A 21,670-nucleotide genomic window follows, 5' to 3' on the forward strand; every position below is an offset into this window, starting at 1 on the left:
TCTGGTGCTCGAAAACACTACCACTTTTGTCCACAGGGGCTGCTAGAATCAACAGAAAATGAAAGCTCCTCATAGCAGCTTTAACTGTGACATCTGCACAAAAGTCAAAGGACAGTCGTGGTGGAGAAGCAGCAGGATGAGCAGAAAAATAAGTGGAAAAACGGAGGAGAAGAAGAAAAGCATCCTGTGGTGCTTCAACCTCTAAATAATAGTCGTACCACACAATATTACAACTATTATTTTGATATTTTATTGACAGACGTGATCATGGTGACAATAAAAACAGCAAATAAAGGGTGGGGACAGAAAACACAGCAAGCTGCATTAAACAGTCAAAAATAACTGAGTGTCTGGAAATAGAAATTTGCTTATGTTATCGTGTCTGAAGGTGGAAATAGTGTCGTGGTTTTTGCCCTTATTTGAGCAGCTTTGCAGTTGCCATGGAGGTCATGGTAGTCATGGTGTTGGTGGGCACGGTGATGTCTTTGAAGATGGGCTGTGTGAGACCAGAGTAGGATACTTTGTTCTCGCTGAGGGTCCCAATGATCATCTGGCGCATCTCCCTGCTGGCGTCACCACGCACTGCCAGCAACGCCTGGATGTGCTCCTCCCTGTGGAGAGACCTCAGGGTTAACGTGTTACCACCAACCTGCTCTGTGACTACCACCTGATGGGCCGAGGATAACATTTATATAGAAACTCATCTAAGGCACTTATAAGATTGGGTGTAATTAACAGTATTCTTAATGGCTGCATTCCATTTAGGTGTGCCAGTTCATGGGCTTGGTACTGTGGATGTTGGACTAGTGGCATGCTTTCTGGGACAAAGGAATGACTCCAAAGCAACAATGTTAACTTAAAGGAGCAGTGTGTGGGGTTTAGTGGCATCTAGTGGTGTGGTTGCAGATTGCAACCAATTGAAAACCCCTCCACTCGCTCCTCTCTTTCCAAGACTGCACTGAAGAGAGCCACTGAGTGCAAAACCATGGAAACGCCGTCCTTACCATAATAACACTACTTTAGGAGCTACAGAAGTCAGACGGCGGCTGGCGGTACCAAAAGGCTCTCTCTAGATCCAGTGTTTGGTTTGTGCATTCTGGGCTACTGTAGAAACAATGGCGGTGCAACATGGCAGACTCAATGAAGAGAACCAGCTCCCTTTGTAGATATGAAGGGATCCTTCCAAGCAAACGAACGCATGATTCCTAGTTTCCTAGGTGAGTATACACTAATGAAAACATCGTTATGAATATCTTAGTCTATTTCTGCTAATAGATGCCCTTACATTCCACACACTGGCCCTTTGACTTGGCAACTGACACATTAGAGTCCAAAACTCAATCCCAGAAGCAGCACCCAGTGCCGTCTTTAACAGTTTATGTATTTAACCACTGGGTGTCAAACATTTTCAAATCCTTCACAAATGGACTTAAAGACCATTATTATAACATGATTCAAAGACAAATGTAAAGTATATGCACTAATGGTGTACAGGGACGTCCGTCTCTGTGCTTGCATTCAGATAGAAGACCGTAGGTCGGCGTGGTTCATACGGGAAGTCACACTAAATTGGGCGAATGGTGTATCTTACCTAACATTCATTGGCAATTTAATTTTGTGCCTTCAAAGCATCAAATGTATTTTGTATTGGTGTATAATTTATTGTGAAATATACTTCCACAACCTCACCCCCCCCCTCTCTCTCTGTATAGGTTGTGGGTTTGCATAATGATCAGCCATGTGCTTCTGTTTGTTCCAGGGAGAAAGTGTATTTTTAAAACAATGGGCTGTCGGACAAATGGGGCATTCTTTCACACTATTGGTGTTTTCGGAACAATGGGCACAAAGTCAGCTCTCAGCCTGCTATTCGCTGACTCAGTGACTAGCATGGCAATCATTTTTTGATAATGTGTAGTAAACACAAGTACCACTTAGTGAAATCAAAGTCCTATCTTGCAAACAGAACACTCATTTTTATCTTGTGGCCACAATGATATGAATCGATATGAAAAAAACATTACTGACGCACAGACATGTCAATCATTTCTTTCTCCCAAATAATAATGAGCAACTTCGGTGAGAAGAAATCATCCGTTTCCATCGCATTATTTGTGCTTTCCCGAACAATGTATTCGGATTCGGGTATATCGCTAGAACGCACTTTAGGTTTGATATGTTGAATATCAGCCGTGTGTGTGTGTGTGTGTGTGTGTACCTGATGTCAGGATACTTGGACACCAGAGTGGTGACCTCCAGGAACAGCAGCGTGGGGTCAGTCAGCTTGAACACTTCAGCGATGGCCGCGATGGCACCACAAAGCCGGTCTGTGTCTTCACCCTGCACCCAACAGTCAAGCTGTCATTGCGTGTTTTGACAGCTATTGCTATTGGTTGACGGATTTGTTAAACTCAACGCAGTAGTTAATTGTTAGTTATGAAGATGATCTGATACCATTTTTACTTTCCCCAATTTTATCTCCCAAACACACAATTCAAACAATAAAGGACATTGTTATTAATTCAAAATCTTGGCATTTGTAGTTTTGAGCTGCTTAGAGCCAGTGTTAGGACCTTAAACGGCTCAGAAATCCCTCTTTAATATCTATTTGATATCGCTGTGAAAACATCCATATAATGCTAGCTGCTCTCTGTTATTTAGCCAAGCAGGACTGTGCTGCCCACCGCCTGCTAACAGCTAATGCTAACTACTTCTCCTACAGTCGATTTTAACACAGATTTGTTGTTCACAATGTCACATTATCGGGAGAAAAATAGGATGCACAAGAGTGTTTAACCCCAGGTGTGTGGTACTAGTTTGCACATGTGCAGGATGGGCAGGATGTATGGCATCGGTGGTCAGTGACACGTGTTGCTGTTCCTGCGTAGCGTAAATGAGCTGATAAATGATATGATGACGTGATCCGGTCCGGCATTTCAGGCTGTATCGGACACATTTCTGGTACTGGTATCGGAACAACTCTTGTTAGTTACAACTGTAATGCTTGTGCTGGAAGTGAATAGTGTTGCAGGATAGAGAAACCGCGACATGTGGACTTACAGCGGCCAGCTTCCTGAAGAGGAACTTGAACTGATCCGCCTCTTTGATCATCCTCTCAGCTCCCTCCCTCCTCTCATCTGCGTTCTTAAAGGTGATCCTCTTCTGCATCACTGCTTTAATGTACTCCACCACCACCCTGCGCAGGGCCTCGCTCGTCATCTCCTGCACACACCACGGCCGACATATCAATCACGGTACAGGGCTGTGGGATGGTGAGTCTCCATTAAGGTTCATAAGAATTCATTTGTTTTTCGAGACACCCTGTTAAGAGCACAGTGTTCTGCTCCCGTCCTACCTGATTGAAGGGTTTCTTGATCTTGTTGAAGTCATTGAAGTAGTCCTCCACAGTCACACAGATGGTGTCCACAGCATGAGAGCCTGTTACCCACTTCCTGGTCAGCAGCTCATTCAGGTGATGCTGGTCAATGCAATGTCAAAATCAAAGCAATCAAATGCACTGGAGCCTTTTATTGTTGATCACTGAGCCACTTATATGCAGACGTATAAGGCTGTAGTGATTAACCACTCGTATGGATGAAAAAGTTCTGGACAGAAGCTTGATGCTCTTTAATTAATTCACTTATAGTAATCAAGTAGTCCACTTTCAGTGTTCGTTTCAGGTCTTTTTATTCATGACAAAATATGGAAAAACCTTTTAAAATCACGTTAAGTTCATTTTTGTTGTGTTTTTTTTACTTTACTGCCTTGATATTTTGCCTCGTAGTAAATCGTCTGCTTTCCACAGTCACCACAGTTCATCAGCACATGCAGATGAACGCCCCCTTCCTCTCCCCATGCCACTCGGCCAGTCAGCAAGGAACCTCGGCAAAGGGCACCGTTCATCTGCATGCACCGCCCACGCTGCAGTGGCACAAAGATGTCAAAAAAACCCGGCAAAGCCTCACCCTATGCAAGCCCTCCATGAACGTTATATTCATGTAATAAATATACTGATGTCAATAAGATGGTAATCTGCATGAGAAATAAAGACAAAAAAAACGCAGACAATATTTCCTCCTTACCTCGAGGTCTAGAAAGACTTCATCCAACAGGAACTGACATCCCTCCTTGGCCACCTCATTGAGCGTCTTCTCTATGGCAGCATCACTGTCAGTGGGCTCTGATGACTGAGAGTACTTCCTCTTCAGACTGTTGATGGACTCTCTGAGGAACACAACGTGATGCATTACAATATGGAACCCCAAAGTGTTCGACACCACATAAATTAAAACAGACAGGAGATGTATAAATTGTGTAAAATATATAAATAAAACAGCAGTTTTGCTCAACAAATGCTTGTCGTAAGCCATTTGGCCAGCTCCGCTAGCTTAGCCTCCAGCACCGGGTTGCACCAAATAGACAAATTCGAACGTAGCCTAGTTTGAACGAAATTTCTAATTTAGGTCGGAGTTTACACGGTACTAGCATTTTAAGGGTTGCATATAAGAAGTGGACGTGCACCAGCTGGACTGTGACAATAGTGTGGAGGTTTTGATGCCTCGAGTTCAGCATTTTGGCCAGTGCCATCTTGTTTTTTTGCAACCAGTGAGCGAAAGCAATAATATTTGGACTGTTGATAAGTGACAAAGAGACACTGTTTAAGGCTCTGGTAGTGACCTGTCAATCATAAGGTAGCCCCGCCCTAAAGCATCCCCTGCTTTATGGTCTGTGTGACTCTAAATGGACCATAATGTACTAAATGAACATCATGCTGTATTGAAGAAGACTTGAAACTAGAGATTGAGACCATAAACTCATGTTTACAATGTTTACTGAGGTAATAAATCAAGAGAGAAGTAGAGTAATTTTCTCATAGACTTCTATACAACCAGAGGAGTCGCCCCTGGTGGACACTAGAGAGAATGCAGCTTTAAGACACTTAAGCATGGCTCCATTTTTCAGAACCGGAGGTTGCCGCCTGGTTACAGCCTTTATCTTATACCTAGCTCTTAGTAGGTGTAAGATCCTCTGTACAATAGCGGTTGCCATGGTGCTTTGTTTTGAAAAGTGGGATTACTAGGCAGATGAGGTTTAGTGAATTTGAATGGCTATTCTACAGTACACAAACTAACGTGAAACATAGCATTATACACTGTTATAGGTAGGGGTGAGACTGATCACAAAACTCACGCTTCTGACTGCATCACCATTTTGAGTCACGGATCGAATCAGCAGAAAAAAAGGGATCAAATGTAACTGTTTGAGAGACCTTGATCACAGTTTAGTAATGATAGTTCCACACCTAGCTAGAACTACCACATGGTAGCCTACACTCGTCCTCTTTGATCTCCTCGCTGTTGGCCTGGCATTTACTGCTGGTTCATTGCTCTGTAGATCCGTGTTTTGGTTCTGTATTTTGCAGGTCTAAGAGAAGCAAGCACGACATCCTTCCTGTGGCTTTTCTAAGGCCGTTATTGACAGGCACTATTCTTTGTGCTAGATAGCCCACGGGCTACACTGTCTGACTGTCCCAAACAGTCTAATGCAATCCTCCTGCTGCTAAATGTCCCTGTGGTCAGCCACAGTTCTGGCTCGTACGAACACTTGTTAATCATGTAGAAAATAGACTCTTACTTGAATGTCTGGCAGTTGTTGATGATGGCTATCATGTACTGTACATAACACTGAGGCAGCTGTCTTTCTCTCAGGTGCTCCTCCTTGTAGGTCACCGCCTCCTCTCTGTACCTACACACAACGACACACACACACACCTGTTAGAAATTGTTGTAGTTTGTTCTCTTGATCGCCGTTTACATAGAACCAGTATATAAAGGGTAGTGATAGACAGATGAAAAATGACCCAGGTTTTATAATGTTTCAGATATTTTTTATTTGACCTTAAATTCAGAAAGAATCTGACATCATTAATCGTTGAGCTTTTGGTGTGTGTGGTGAAATGAATCCCATCAACCTAAAGGATAGCTTTTAGAGATCTTTAGCACATCAGAAAGAAAGTATGGAAACAAGTTACCTGATGAGGAAAGTGTTCATCTGTTTCAGGCAGAGCTTCAAAACCTGTTCTTTGAAATCCCCATCAATCTGCGCTGCAACCTGCAGGTTCTGCTCGAACATCTGATCAAGAGTGGAATGACCAGACATAACAATTACTGTACCTGATTTACAGTTTGGACCTTATGCTGAGAGATTAAAACAAAAACTTCGATGGATCCAATGTCCTTGTCTGCCGTGCAAAATAAGAGGTTTTTTTTTTAGGCCACTAACATATCCTGTTGATACGGCTACATGCAAGCAAACATCTGCCTACAGACACTGAGCAACATAAGCATTCGTTTGGAGCAGTGTTTGTGTCCACCTGGTTCATGCAAGTCCAATATTAACTCTCCTTTAAGCTCTGCTTTGAGCTCCTCCAACTCCTGAGGGAAATTTTAGTTGGTCAAACAGGACAAGGGAATAAGGAAAACACTGTCTGGTTTGATGAGACAAATCTGTCCTGAGAGCTGAATCTGGTAAAACAAAACCTGTACACTTCATCAGCTGGCTGATAAGAATCCTGAAACATGTATATCAGATGTGTGTAATGGGGTTGCTTGTCAGCAGAAGGACACGAGAACCAGCTCATTAGTAGTCACAAGCTGACATGTTGCAGTGTGAGTGCATGGGTAAAACTACACCTCTACACCATAAAACCCTTATGATAAGTCAATGAATGCTGTTGAGTGACCCTCCTAAACCCTAAATTCAGGGTCAGGAATCCTTCAGAGGTTGGAAGTGGCTGTGCGTGTGGTTATACTGCGTGTGTTTGTTACCTGAAAGACGATGGCGGGCAGTGTGGTCTGGTAGTATCCGTCTTGGTCCGCCTCGGGCTCCGTTTCTTTCTGCCAGTCCTTCTTGTCCGTTTGCAGGGCCTTCCGCAGCCAGCCTGTTATATTAGACTGAAGATATGATGAGTCAAACAGAGAGTCTGGAGCGTGCAATGGCGGCATCGTGGAGTTGCAGAGTGGCAGGTCCTGCGACTCCGCGTGTCCTGTTGCATCGAGGAGGCCGTTTATCGTATCATAGGCCACGTTTTTCAAAGACTGCGCCAAGTGCAAAACAGTTCCTCAACAGCAACAATATCTTGGTTGTGTTTCATGGTGTGCTTTTTGGACTACTACTGCTTTTAATTGCAGTAATGCCTGTTCGCGTCTGTCTGGCCAGAATGATTAAGGCTGATAGAAATCAGCTGGACCACCGCGCACTCCTGGCAGCTGAGCTTGGGAATAATGCTGGCTCAGGGCCAGTTGACGCTCTTACAGTGAGTTTATACCAAAATTTACTGCGCGATTTTTCAATATATTCGTCTGTCCTGCGGCACGGACGTGCCCAGGTACAGGAGCGAATCACCGGTACAGCGGACCGGTCATCGGCCACCCCGTCCCGGAGGATAACAGGTCTCCTATTCATGCTGCTCCTGCTCTCCAGTGATGTACAGCTAAATCCTGGACCAGTGACTCCAGGAACGCCGCAGAACTTCGGTGCTGATCTATGCCCGAGTGTGGCCGGGACTACCCCGATGTCTGTAAGTGAGCCTGGTCTTTCGGAGTCAGGCTTCTCCCTTAACAGACTGAACTTTCTTAACACCGGGCATGATGTCATAATGGATAACTTTTCGCTGCTGGACTGTGGAGACCTAGATATGTCCATGGGATCTCTCACAAACTCGGCAAGAGACACCGCTGTGTGTCGAAACCCTGCAGTAAGGAGGCAGAGGTTATTCAAAACTTTTCAAACTGTCAATCATGCGAAAGTCTTATGGGATACGAAGCTGAAACCTAGGGGGCTATTTGGTGGCCACTTCAACATCAGAAGTATTGCGGCAAAGAGCAATCAGCCAATTCATCTCATGTCTGATTCAAATTTAGACTTTCTCTGTCTGACTGAAACGTGGTTGAAACCGTCTACTCCAGCGAGTGTTTTCACGGTGCCCGGCTATCAATGTTTTAGACGGGATAGAACTGTTGGAAGGGGAGGAGGGGTGCTTTTCTATGTAAAAGACGACGTAAAATGTGAGTTTTCAAAGCGGACAACAGGTTAGAATATGTCGGGTTAAAATTAATCTTGTCCCAGAAAATGTCTTTTAACATTTTAGGTATCTATAGGCCCCCTTCTGCAGATGACACCTTCTATGATCAACTCACAGAAGTCTTAAAAGAGTGCAATCTCAACAAAGAATTAATTCTCATGGGCGATTTTAATGTGAACTGGGGGGATAAATCAAAGAGGAAAAAACTGAAAATGATCACTGAGAAATTTCACCTAGAACAATTAGTAAAAGGCCCAACAAGGATTGCCAAATGCTCCAGTACTCAAATTGACCTGATATTTACTAATAAACCAGAAAGAACAACCAAAAGTTATAATTTAACCATCGGCTTATCGGATAATAACCTAACCTTATTTGCGAGAAAACTGACAAAAAATAGATTTAGAAATCTGGCAACTAAGTCAAAGATCCTACAGTGCATACCTAAAGCTAAGCAAGAAGAATTTGCCAGTGAAATTAACAGCTTGACCTGGGACGATGTGTTATCTTCTGACGAATTGTGCTATGGCTGTAACACCTTTACTCATAGAATCAACTCTGTGAGGGAAAGATTTAATGTGGGGGTCCTGATAAAATCTAAAATTTAAAATAATTTACCCTGGTTCAATGAAAATCTGTGGAAGCTGTTGAAGACTAGAGATGCTGCACTAAGAAAGGCATTTACAACTAGAAGGGACACTGACATGCTGATCTATAAAGGTCTAAGGAACAAAGTTACCCAGGAGCTAAGATTGGCTAAATCTCGCTTTTATCTCAATATTTTGAATGCGGCAAAAGGCACCAACAAATTGATCTGGAAAAATATCGATAATCTCACAAGGACGGACCAAAATCTTTTAGGAGATTTTAAACTCAAAGTACAAGGTGAACTAATTGATGATCATCTTGCGGTTGCTTGTCTTTAATAATTTTTTTCTTGAGTCTGTATATGAGCTAGGAAAAAAGTTTACAAAAAGGAAATTGGACATCGTTCCTACGGAGGCTACAGGGCGGGTTTTTGAGATGTTACAGACTAACGAGTTACAAGTGAACAAAATCATCAGTTCCTTAAAAAACTCCAAATGCAGAGATGCTTTTCAATTTGATAGCATGTTTGTGAAAGCCCACAGTGATATTTTAACTCCCCCTATTGCTCATTTAATTAACTTGTCTTTTAAACACAGCTCTTTCCCTGATGACTGGACATGTGCCATTGTCACACCTATTTTTAAATCTGGAGACCACCTTGAAGCCAGTAACTATAGACCGATAAGTATACTGCCAGTACTGTCAAAGATTGCAGAGAAAGTTGTCATTGAACAACTCACAACTTTTCTTAGTACAAGCACCTTTGGTCTACATCGTATGCAGTTTGGCTTTAGAACAAATCATTCCACCGAAACTGCTACCTTGCACTTCATAGAGCAAATCAAATCAATGCTCGATAAAGGAGGAGTAGTAGTTGGTGCTGTATTTTTAGATCTACGCAAAGCTTTTGATACAGTCAATCACGATGTGTTAATATCGAAACTCTCTGCGTTCAACTTTTCACCTAGAGCACTGGCTTGGATGTCTTCTTATTTATCAAATAGGAAGCAATGTGTTAATTTGTGACGCACTGTCAAGCAACCTGAAATGCACAATGGGTGTTCCACAAGGGTCAGTGTTAGCTCCCTTATTATTTAGTCTATATATTAATGATCTCCCTCAACAGTGTCATGATGTAGAACTGCAAATGTATGCAGATGACACTGTTGTATATACACATGCAAAAACAGCTAAGTTAGCAGCTGCCAAGCTAACAATTGCGTTGGAAAGGATCACACACTGGCTCCATCAATCATGTCTGACTCTAAATGTAAATAAGACAAAAGGGATGTTTTTTTCTAAAACCATCAGTCAACCTACTGCATTACGTGTTGGGGGCAGGCTGGTGAAACAGCCATAAGACCTCTCGAGTCTTTATATAAGCAAACAATAAAAATTCTGGACAAAAGGCCGTTGCACTGTCACCATTGTAGGGTGTTGGAGAAGCATAATCTACTGAGCTTTAACAATTTTAGATTGTTCTCAAATTTGTGCCTGGTCTATAGACTTTTAAATAGTTTGGCCCCTCCTCCACTGCGTGACTTTGTATATACTCGCTCAGCTACTTCTATTAGATCAGCGAGAATATCCTCTACACGAGACTGTACAATACCATTTCGCCGCACTACTTTTGGTCAATCAGCCTTCTCTGTAAAAGCAACACACCAGTGGAACAGCCTGCCTGAAGTTGTGAGGAGCTGCAGCTCTATTAGCACTTTTAAAGCCAACTTAAAAAGTCTTTTAAAAACTGCACAACACTGCACACACTGACCTCTATTCTTGTGGTCTTTTCTGACTTGATTTTATTGATACACATTAATTTTTGATGTGCTATTTGTGTGTAGCGTTGTATTGGGTGTCTTGTATGTTTTTATGGTATATCTCTGTATTATGTCTTTTCTTTTTACTGTGTTGTCTTGTCCTTGTTGACCTGCCAAGGGACTGCAGATGCAAATTAGCTTAAGCTACAATCTGGTACAGTGCATCCAATGGAGACATTTATGTTTAAACTGTACATGGTCCCTTTTAAATAAATTAAATAAATAAATAAAATTGCTTCTGTGCCTCTGTAACCTGGCTCACTTTTATCAGTTATGATGCCTTGGCTTTTCTGTAAAGTGAATGTCTATTTGTCACTTAACTTAACTAGTAATGAAGTTACTGTGATTGGATGTCCACACAGCAGGTCCAATTGCATTGTGTGTGGACTCCAACAGCAAGTCCAAACGAAACAAAGGCATGCATAATGTGACTTAAGACCACAGTCTAAATAACTTGAATGGGACATCCATTAAGCACGTGGTATGCTCACTGATAAGAGCACTATTTACATGTCTAGGGATTATACAAAGACGGCCTATTTGTTGCGATGCTTTAGAAACAGGTGGTCTTAAAAATATTATATTATAATATTTTGCTGCCAAATCAAATTGTTTACAGGATATTCAACCTTCGTTTTCTTATAATGGATGTAATACTTGACTTGTTTCTTTACAGGGCTTGTAAAAAGGCAATAAAGTAGGCCATGAATATGAGATATGCGTTTACAGATAATTACAATCCCTCCATGGCATTGTTGAGGTTGTTTTATGGCTTTATGCCGGTTACACCTACAGTCTCTGGGTTACACTCATTGTCTCTGATTCTTCAGTTGTTTTTGTTTGTCCGCCCTCTGGCGTTTCGGAGAATAATGCAGCACGTCTGCGGAGGCTCGCACCAAAGCGCCGACCGCGTGTATAAACAAAGCTTTAGTATTCCTGTTAAAGGTCTCAAGAACCTGCTAGCAGAGTGCTATTTGATGATGCATATTTACTTGTTTCCTGTAGAAACAGAGGGGAGGGACTTGTCACGGATATTGATTGGCGTTTGAAGTAGCCAATAGCGTTGACTGTGTGTAACGCTGCCACCACCATCGCCTGCACCAGCAGATTTTACCGGTGGGTGTGGACACATGTTCAAGGCCAAGATCCAAAACCGTCAGAGCTGCTGGTGTAGGAGGGACACAGGCTCATCGCCGCGACAGAGTTTGTTCTATTGTTGGGCCAGATACTGGTGTATAGGTGATGATCAGCACAATAGGTAGGTGACAGAAAAAACTTTAACATCCATTTTCATGCCATGGTGTGTGGTGCGTACTGTGAAAGTCTTGACATATTTGCTGAGCAGGTCGTCCACCACATCTTGAGGCAGAAGAGGCTCCAGCTGGTTTATGTCGCACTCTGAAAAGAGCTCTGGATGGCCCATCATCTCCGCACTGAAACCCACACATGCACACAGATTCACTGAAAGATCAGCTCCATCTGCAGTTGCCTCATGAATTCTGAGAGTCTGTTCTAACACACTTGTGTTTGGATGGACAAGTAAATTGCTTAAAAGCATCGGAACGAGTTCTGCGAGAACATAAACAGCAGACTGTGGGTTTAGATGAACCAGGTAAATCAAACTGACAACAGCATCATAATGGATCTGAATTACTGTGGTAAAGCCAGATGGACTGGCGGTGATGTCGGCAAATACAATGTCAGTCGGCAGGTGTAGAAATACCTATTTTTACAACCATTAAATTGGATGAGCTGCTCTGAGATTACTTTTCAAGTTAAGAATGACATCGCTGCTGAATGCAACAATAAAGGTTAAATAAATAACAGGAATCAGTAATCCCATCAAGACTGAACGACCTTCACAACACTCAATCGACTGAGGAAGTTCTGTTCAATGGTGGTACTATGTGCGACAAATACAGCTGAAGCTTGACTTAACTAACGCAGTTTGAACGCTGAAATAGTGTCCCCCCAAAACAACAGCGAAATGCATGAATAAATAACTTAAAGGATTCCACTTACGGTTTTTTTGTTTTTTCAAATGGAAAAGCCCACTCAGCCATTTGTGAAAAGCACGGGCGTAGGTTACCACAGTAACTTATCAATAAGATTACGAGTAATGTGAACACGAGCCCTAGTTGAATCAACATAATCTGTTCTAAGTTTGGAAATACCTGAGAGAGTTGGTTGTGATTTCTTTGAAGTGAGGTTGTATATGAGGTACAACATATTGACGTGCAAAAGTTTCTCCTCGCGGCAAACCCGCATTCTCAAAGTTCTCCTTTACTTCACCGATGTGGCCGCGTCAGATGGTGTGATGTCACTTTGGCCATGCAGACACTCGTGACCCTGTGTGTGACTTTCGGATACTCAGCTTTCATGCCGTGACTCCTGTCTGTGCCATCTCAGTTACTGTAATACATACTGACTATGAATGAACCTACGTCAGGTCACGTGGGAAACCTTTTTAGAAGGGCTTGGGAAAGTAGCATTTTGACGCTAAAACATAGGCACTTCCACTAAATTTAGAGTCTTTGGATTTGAACACATGAGAAACACCACTGTTAAACTACAGTACGACATAAAAAACAAAAAGAATATCTAATAATAATGGCCTTTAAGGCACTCTTGCTTTTTGCTTTAGGGGATTTAGGACCCATCTCTACGAACTGGGGTTGAGGCTGTTGACTCATTAATCAACACCACATAGAGGTTACCATGGAGATGTCTCAAACCAAGTGATTGCACGCCACTCCTCGTCCTAAATGATTGAGAAGGAGGTACATTTAAAACACGGTAGGAATACAATGCCCCCCATGGACGGGGCAAGCCACAATGATCACTGACAGCTAGTTTCACGAGTGCTATTGACAAAGAAAGTTCTGTCTTTGAAACAATGAATGTCCCACAATAACACTGTAAACACAGACAGGGCTGGTAAAAGTGTGTGTGTCTGTGTGTGTTACCTCTTATAAGTGTTGAGGACCCAGGTTAGCAGTGATACGATCTCATTAGCCTCCAAGTCCTCAGAGGCCAGTTCTTTGACACGAGTGGACACAGCATTGTGGTAGAGACTGAAAAACCTGAAACACACAAATACATAAAAGGGATGTTAATAATTAACCCACAATTACATTTGTTACTGATTAATGCTATCAGTTAAAAATAAATATTAAAAATAAACTCAGAGGAGCGGCTTGTCACTTACAGGAGAATGTCCAGCTTAAAAAGGTCAGCCCACCTTAAGTGAGCCTGAGCAGCAGTTGTTACCCCCCCTCACTTTAATCAGCAGGTGGCAAGCAAGACACAGGAACCTGGCTCTGGTCTTGAGGAGTTGTAGTATTTATTCACCGACAAGTAAAGTGCACCGCTACATTTACAGCTGTGACGTTACTGCTGAATTCATACTCATCGCCACACACACGGGTTTTTTTATGTTCCGATGCGAGGGAACATTAACATCCTGCCTGGGGCAGAGGATGTCGTATGCTGTACACACTGTAAAGCTCTCTGAGGCAAATGTTTGATTTGGGCTATAAAATTGAATTGAGCTCAACATCGTGGCTGCTAACTCTCCCAGATGGGTGACCTGGGGACTCAGTTTTCAGCACACACTGCTGCTGGTGATAAGTGATGGATTTGACCTGTTTGTGCATCAGCTCATAGTTCCAGCTGGGCAGCTTGTTTGGCACTTCAAGCACAGCAGCCTGCATGCAAGGCACTAATCTTGTCGGTTAACGAGCGGTTAACGGGGGTCGGCTATCCTGAATGCACCCGAATGTGTTAAATGATGGTGGAATTAATGTACAATTGAACACTTCAAAAACAAAAATTCATTGTTCAATTCATGACATTGTTCTGGTGACACAATTTGATACTTTATTAGGGATGCATGAAAATGTGGCTTACATTTTTAAAGTACCTCAGCGACAGAAACTTTTGTTTAGTGCTGAGATCATTTTGTGTGTGTTACCTGTTGAAAGTGTTGTAGTGCTGGGGGAAGCACTGCACCATGAGGTTCTTGACAATGATGAGGTCATCCAGAACATATTTCCTGGTTATTTCTAAAAGGCGAACCAACCACATTTTGTCAGCCTCTCTCGTCACAGACTGGGTGCCCTCGATGCGGGTGCTGACTGTACCCTCCAACACCTGCCACAAAAACAGATCAAAGACTTCAGAAGAAGCCAGATGAAGAAAAAAACCCACCTCTTACTGGGGTAAAGGCAACTCAAAATAATCTTCTCTGCACAAAAGTTAAAATGGAAAACTTAAAAAATGCAAAACAATAAATGAAATCGTCGAGGCTTCACTGATGAGAGTACAATTGTATGTACGCTTGCAAAAGAAACATTTTTGTTGACAGCTGTCGTCTTGGAGGTCGGAAACAGGACATCCTAGCTGGGTAAATCCAGACCTCCGAGTGGTCTGGAGTAAAGCACAAGGGTTGACACTGAAATGCAATCTACAAGGAAACATACTGGGGACAATATGATCCACAAGCAACCTCCATATGGTCTCCATATTTGGGTCTAGATCACTTGAGACTAGTTCTGACTGTTGTGAAAAATGTTGTGGTGTTTTCGAGGAATAGAGAGAACAAAAACACAAGCAAGGACAATCGGATAGTAGCCATTTGGGAAGAAAGACAAGTCAGAGTAAGACAGCAGGAAAAAATTGGAAGAAGAATCAAATGATGTGTCGTATGAAGACAAAGGGTCAAAGAAGAGAAAAACAATTGTCTTCATAATTGGAACTAGATAGTAGTCAAGTCAACCTCAGGGCCACCTAAAAGAGTACACAGAGATATTCTACTTCATTCTAACGGTCAAAACAACATTCTTCCTAACGTAGTGAGTATTTAAAGAGTAATAGTCTTGATCCGTCGTCACCTCGAACATCTTGTCCTTCCACCGTTTGGGTCTCCCAGGTGGGATGAACCCAGTCTGTTTCTTGCGGTCCACCATACGTCGATCGATCTTCTCCTCGCGCTCAATGATGCGAACCACTGACACCAGCATAGTGGGGTCACGACGAACCGTGCCCATGGACCTCTGCAGTACCATCCATAACTGCTTGGCCAGCTCATCGGACAACTCCTGAACCTGGAAGAGAAACGGAAAGAGACTGAAAACCGACTGCCTTGAGGCTTTGATCTATGTCGCTTCATAAGAATTAAAAATGTCTTCGGTAGAATACAAATGTCTTCTCCAGAGAGACAAACTATCCTTAGCTCCAGACTAAATCAGCTCAAAAGCATAGAACATATGTGCTTACAACTATACAATAAGGTTCATTGTCTCCAGATAACTGGATATTATCAGATGGGCAGATTCATGCAGGTTTAAACAGATTTTATTTCCATTTTATGATTTCTGCAGAATGATGTTTGTTGCCGTTCACAATACAAGGTCCTCCTGTAAAAAACACAAGTCCACAGTCACTTCGTAAAAAGGAGAATTGGTGAGAAAACACAAATGAGCTGCTGATAGTGTGACCCTATCAGACAAATAGAAGAACACTTTGTGTTGTTTGCTCTGAATCTAAACACATTAATAGTAAACCATAAGCCTTGTATTAGACAAGTTGAATGTGATTGTGTCTGCACTCAAGTCAGGATTAGAATTTCACAAACTCCTTCTTAAAAAGTCTATATTTGTGTACATATTTGCCAAATCAAATTGTTTACAGGATAATTCCCACATTTCAAAGTGCTATCCATTTAGAGGTGCTGAAATTTAAATGTTTTACCTTTTATTTCATTTTCTGTTTATTGTCGCATTCTGATCAGGCCATCCTTAAGGGTGCTCTGATTGATTGATAGCAGTGATCGGATATGTGCAAAAAATGTAATCAATTGATAAATAGCGAATGCAAAGCAGCATTGTGTAATGCCCGGGCCAGAGCGGCGCGGCTGCATGTCAGCTGTGCGGATCACGACATAAATAGACAGTGAAAACGGCATGATGACAGTATATTGTCATCATGGCGGCAACATCACTAGTTTACATGTCTATACTGTAAAACGCCATCACCCAAACTTACGTCTTCGAAGTAAATGGAGATGAGGTTCATGTCGCTTGTGTTCTTGCTGTCCATACGGTACTGCTCGTACATGAGGTCGTCTCGAGAACACTCCAGCTCCATCAGCTTCCTGTGGGCCTGCAGCAGCTCGGCCTGCTCTATCAGCAGCTTCGTCCCCGACACAATCTGTGGCACTGTACACACAGCACAGCCACAAAGACACACATACCACTAAGAGTGAGAGAAAACTGGAGAGTCAACCTTCAAATATAGGTTGTAGTCCCAGACCCGTCTAAAGACTGTTTAAGTATATTGTCCAAGGTGGGACAAACGGTCGTTGATATTTTAGGTCGGTTTGAGCTGAGCTTACCGGAGAAAATGTTTTTGAGGTTTTCCACAGCTGAGGCCAGCTGACTGTGTTGAACAACGGCATCCTTGACGTCTTTCAGGTTCTCTATGGTGTTGATGCTCTGCCTCCAGTCTTTGCTCACATCAGCCAGTGAGCCCTGGATGTCTTTGACGTCCAGCAGAGCACTGTGCAGCTGGGTCAGTCCGGTGCGAACGCCATCCAGCTGGGACTGGATGGCTGCCTGAAGGACATCGGGGGTAGAGAGAGAGATGCCATTGATATAAAGGCTGGGGGCGATTCGTCGATGTAATCGACTTCAAAAATACGTTGATTTGCATAACGTGACGAGAAGTGGCTGCACCCGGTCAAAGCATGCGTTCCCCCGAAGAACATGCTGCAGGTAAAAAAACTTCACCCATGATCAGTCTAAAGTGTGGAAGTATTTTAGATAGAGACCCAACAATGTGGTGCTCTGTAAACTTTGCAAATTGGATCACTGCAGTACAACTGCTATGCACGAACACTTTCAAAGGCAAACGCATCCCGTTTACTTTGGGTCTCCACCCAAGCCTGATACATTTAGATTATCAACACACGGAACGTGTTTCTGTTAGTACCAGTCACTTCAAACTGATGTTTCTTCATCGCCCCCATTTTAAAAGTAATTTTTGCACCTCTGCTGTTATAACTGTAAGTTACACCATGGGCATCTGTCTTTCGGCCGTTTTAGATTTTCTGTTTAATTTAACATCTATGTATCAGTGAAAAAAAGGCTTTAACTAACGTAACAGACTGCACAACAGTGATGAAATCAATCCTTGTCATATCCACTTCAAGTGAAGTACTTAAGTAAAAATACTGACTCTTCAGTTCAGTGAAAGGGTTGCTCTGACGACACAGATTTAAAGCCTAAAATTTAGTTCCATTATGGGTTTAATCCTTCAGAGTGGCAAGTCAGCTCGATAGCGCCCCCTACAAAATTTTGAGGAAGCAGCCCTCGCAGTACGTTTCACATAGATTTACAAAATTTGGTAGGTAAATGTATCACATGTGGATTTAAAAAAATGTCTCTTGGGGCCATGCTCTAAACCCAACCGGAATTCAGACATCTTTAATTTTGTATGAATTTCTTGTGTTGTTTTTGCCATTTCCAGGTGCTGTACTTTAACGAACTCCTCCTAGGGAAATAATCGAATCAACTTCAAATTTGGTCAGTACAATCTAAAGACCTTAGTGATTAAAAGTTACCAAAAGCTTGAGGTTTCATTGAACGACATGAACGTGTGGCGGCCATTTTACATGGTTCGCCATCATCCATCAAGCTGTTGTAACTCGACTGTACTTTGTCAAAACTGTCCCAAACTTGACATGCTTGTTGACTGTCATGACTTTAGGACTTCTGCATGCCAATATTAACTCATAGTTATAGCGCCACCTACTGATAAGCATGGCCATAAGCAGGATTCTATATTTACAGCGGCCCAAACACTGAACTTATAAAGAGGGTTCGTGGGCACACCATGAGAAAGACTTCTCTGATCTAAATAAGTGCAAACTAAGATGTTTGGAGAGCAGAAATTGGATAAAAAAGGTTTCCAAATCGTGCTTGTACGTGGAGTTTTCATTAATAGTAAATTTTATTGTTTTTGTTCTTTTTGGAGCCAGGCCGTAATGTAAAGTAATTTCATGCAACGTGAAGTTTGTTTAATAAAATCAAACTGCACCCAGCCTAATTTATATGATAGATTATTCTACATTGGCTCACCTTTTGGCTTAAACTTATTTCTTTACAGAAATATATATATATTCTCCTATTTCTCCTTGACTCTTCCAGCTTTGAGTCACTCAGCAGTGATTGTCAGAGCTACCTGCACAAACAGTCGGTTTTGAGACCTGCATTTACTTTGACAGTCTGTTATGTTACTAACACTGAATCGCATTCACACACATTCAGTTTTTGTCAATTTTTACAGAATTACAGTTATGATTGTATTCGGAGGTACACTCAAAACATTCGAGGCTTAAGACCTGGCAAAATGACCTGGCTATGCCATTGGTCGACACAGGAAATACCGTTTAACTTGTACACGCAGTGTATGATGGTCACAGAAATGCATGGCCGCGTCACCCAGAGTCCTGCCAGTACCCTCGACGTGCGTGAATATGCGAGGGCCCGATTAATGCTGCTTGCAGCGTTTAATTACTATCATTTACTGTCGCGGCTGTTTTCTGTCCTGGCCCCACAGTGGTGGAATGATCTCCCCCCTGATGTCAGGACAGCCGAGTCACTGCCCATCTTTCGGCGCAGGCTGAAAACTCACCTCTTCAAGAAGGCCTACCCTGAGCCTTCCACTTAGCATTTATTGTATTCATACTCGTTTGTTGCACTTATTTTATTCGTATTAGTTTGTGGCACTTATTGCATTCGTTTGTTTCTGCACTGTACTTTTGCTCTGGTTTATGCTCTTAGATGCTTGTTTATAAAAGGAGATGCACTTATGACTTCTGGTGACTCTTAGTAGTTCTCTTGAAAACCGATGTTGAATACACTTATTGTAAGTCGCTTTGGATAAATGACTAATGTAAATTGCAGAAGTTAGTATTACTTTGCTTTGCGTTAATTAATAATATAGGGGGTTGGGAGGGGGACTAACATGGAGCTAAAATAAACTATTATCGTGTTATTGTGACATTTGAACTTTGAACCCTTTGACACTACAGATGATTCTAACTTTACAAACTTAATTTCATCAGCAGGTGTTAATTACATTTTTAATTGCTCAATAAATTGTTTTCATCAATCAATTATTTAATCAATTGAAAATAAATCAACAACCATTTTGATCAGATTTCTTTTTAAATTACTGATCATTTATAAAGAAAAAATATCAACCATTTGTTCCCTGGTTCCAGCTTCTGAGGATTGTTGAGGAATTGCTGCTTTTTTTATTTCTTAAAATCACTTTTTACTGATTATCCCTGCATTTTGCACTGTTGACATTTAAAGCCAACTTTACTTTTTTCACTATTTTCTGACATTTTACTGATAAAACAGTTGCTGAATGTGAAAAGAAGGAGGGTACACTGCACTGTCTGTTAACACATCACCTTCAGCCTGGCTTCCACAGAGGCCTTCTTGCGTGCCTCTCTTCTTCTGTACTGCTCCACTTTGTCCAGCTGGTCGGATCTCTGCAGCATCCCTGCCACGCGCTGCACCGCCGTGGCAACCGCCTCCCGACTCGTCTCCTCCATGGTGTTGCTCACTTGTATAAAGCTCCAGTTTTATTCAAAGGCTTCATGCAAACACTAAAAGAGGAAGAATACAGACTGTCAATAGGTAAGAAAAAAGCTGATCCGGCAAAATGTTTCTTACAGCAAATACAAAATATACAGTAATAATTCCAGTGTTTTCCTATCACATTTCATTATAAAAAAGGTCACAACAGCTTGTTCTCTACTGAGACACAGCGACAAAGCAATCTATTTGTGGCTGTTCCACAAAATCAAAACAAAAATCTCATCAATATTTAATTATTAGATTCAGCATTTTGCTGGTTTATAACTCAACTAACCGAGAGGGAACCATGGCGTTACAAAAATACACAGCAAACAGCAGTTTCCCTGTTTGCAATTCTAAGAATAAATAAATGAGCAGCAAGATATCTCAGGTGGAACATACCTTTGTGTTTGACCGTTTGAAAACTGTAACGCATGCTATATCAACTTCAGTATTTGATTCATACTTAAGACGAAGAGGATGACTTATCCCGGTCATAAAAGTCTATCCACATTACAGTCCTTTTCTCCAAAGTAAATATGGGACACTGTACAAGATATTAACGGAGATCATAAAAGAACTGTCTTTCTTAACATTTCTTGGAGCTATTTAACTGCCCAACATTGCTGAATGACACCCCTAGTATTAATACAGGTCAGTATTGATTACCGTAAGCTAGTACGTTGAGTGGTAATGTCATGTCAGCTAGCGAGCTAGCTGTTATCTAGCTAATGTTAGCGCCATTTTTAGACAGCTGGTCACAGCAGCCGGACAAACTATGGACTCGGACAAAGAATGTCAAATAATAACAGTAGCTAACCCTACTAATAAACTTACATTTTTCAGCTGAATAAATGTAAGTTAGCGTCAGTAGCATAAGCGAAGCTAACAACGTACGGGGAAAAGGCTAACATTATCCCAAAGCCTGTACAACAAGCTCGCTATACAGACACTACAAACAGTATTACCTCAGGCACTTAGGGACCAAACGTGGGGAGGATGACACGCATTACTGCGGATACAAATATAACATTGATATTTCTGACGGAGTTTTGTTGTTGTGGTTCCACTTCCTCGTTGGAGCTCTTCTGCTTCTGCTTCTGCTTCTTCTTCTTCTTCTTCTTCTTCTTCTTCTAGTTTTACGGCGGTTGGCATCCCTCTTATTGGTGCATTACCGCCACCTTCTGCTCCGGAGTGTGGATCAGACAATAAACTTACACTCTTTACCCCAAAACCAGGGGCGTCGTTAGGCCTATTAGGCGTTAGGCTGAAGCCCCCCTAAAATGTTCTTCAGCCCCCCCCAAAATAATTTGGCATTATTGGCTTTAAAATATATATATATATATATATATATATATATATATATATATATATATATATATTTTGGTGAGCAGTGATTGTAAGTACAGGTTGTTACAGAATGTGGCAAATGAAAGGGAATATTGTAGTGGGCTATGTTAACACTAAGCTAGCTAGCTAGCTATTTTGTTAGAAACTGTCTCCAGTGAGCAAGAGTGTGAACGAGCGAATTC

The 21,670-nt window shown here is 42.0% G+C and overlaps 1 protein-coding gene across 6 annotated transcripts; it reads right to left on the reverse strand.

Moving 5' to 3' along the window:
* Window positions 1–227: 227 nt before the first annotated feature.
* Window positions 228–21,287, reverse strand: exoc3 (exocyst complex component 3). Of its 6 annotated transcripts, XM_076078921.1 has the most exons (17): window positions 21,107–21,284; window positions 19,970–20,167; window positions 16,883–17,102; window positions 16,534–16,706; window positions 15,381–15,593; window positions 14,462–14,640; window positions 13,455–13,571; window positions 11,804–11,921; window positions 6,825–6,950; window positions 6,029–6,129; window positions 5,632–5,742; window positions 4,080–4,221; window positions 3,754–3,918; window positions 3,353–3,475; window positions 3,058–3,219; window positions 2,216–2,337; window positions 228–611 (listed from the first exon to the last, which is right to left on the reverse strand). In XM_076078921.1, the coding sequence occupies exons 2-17, from the start codon at window positions 20,111–20,113 to the stop codon at window positions 416–418; spliced, it is 2,412 nt and encodes an 803-aa protein (XP_075935036.1). In that variant the 5' UTR covers window positions 20,114–20,167; window positions 21,107–21,284; the 3' UTR covers window positions 228–415. The 6 variants fall into 6 exon arrangements, 2 of the variants coding, with proteins under 2 accessions (XP_075935036.1, XP_075935044.1); XM_076078929.1 differs by lacking the exon at window positions 3,754–3,918; XR_012947722.1 differs by lacking the exon at window positions 228–611 and having other exon boundaries at window positions 3,058–3,259; window positions 21,107–21,287.
* Window positions 21,288–21,670: the final 383 nt, after the last annotated feature.

The sequence above is a fragment of the Anarhichas minor genome, unplaced genomic scaffold (assembly GCF_050575085.1).
Source record: "Anarhichas minor isolate MPS153535 unplaced genomic scaffold, ASM5057508v1 ptg000006l, whole genome shotgun sequence".
In the NCBI taxonomy this organism is placed as follows: domain Eukaryota; kingdom Metazoa; phylum Chordata; class Actinopteri; order Perciformes; family Anarhichadidae; genus Anarhichas; species Anarhichas minor.

What these genes read in the sequence shown, in the direction of transcription:
- exoc3 (XM_076078921.1), bottom strand. Translation starts at nt 20,113, where the DNA reads ATGGAGGAGACGAGTCGGGAGGCGGTTGCCACGGCGGTGCAGCGCGTG. An exon ending in GGAAGGACAAGATGTTCGAG is followed by an intron (nt 14,641 to 15,380) that starts GTGACGACGGAT and finishes TTTTTGTGGCAG; the next exon opens with GTGTTGGAGGGTACAGTCAG. An exon ending in AATATGTCAAGACTTTCACA is followed by an intron (nt 6,951 to 11,803) that starts GTACGCACCACA and finishes TCATATCTTCAG; the next exon opens with TCTAATATAACAGGCTGGCT.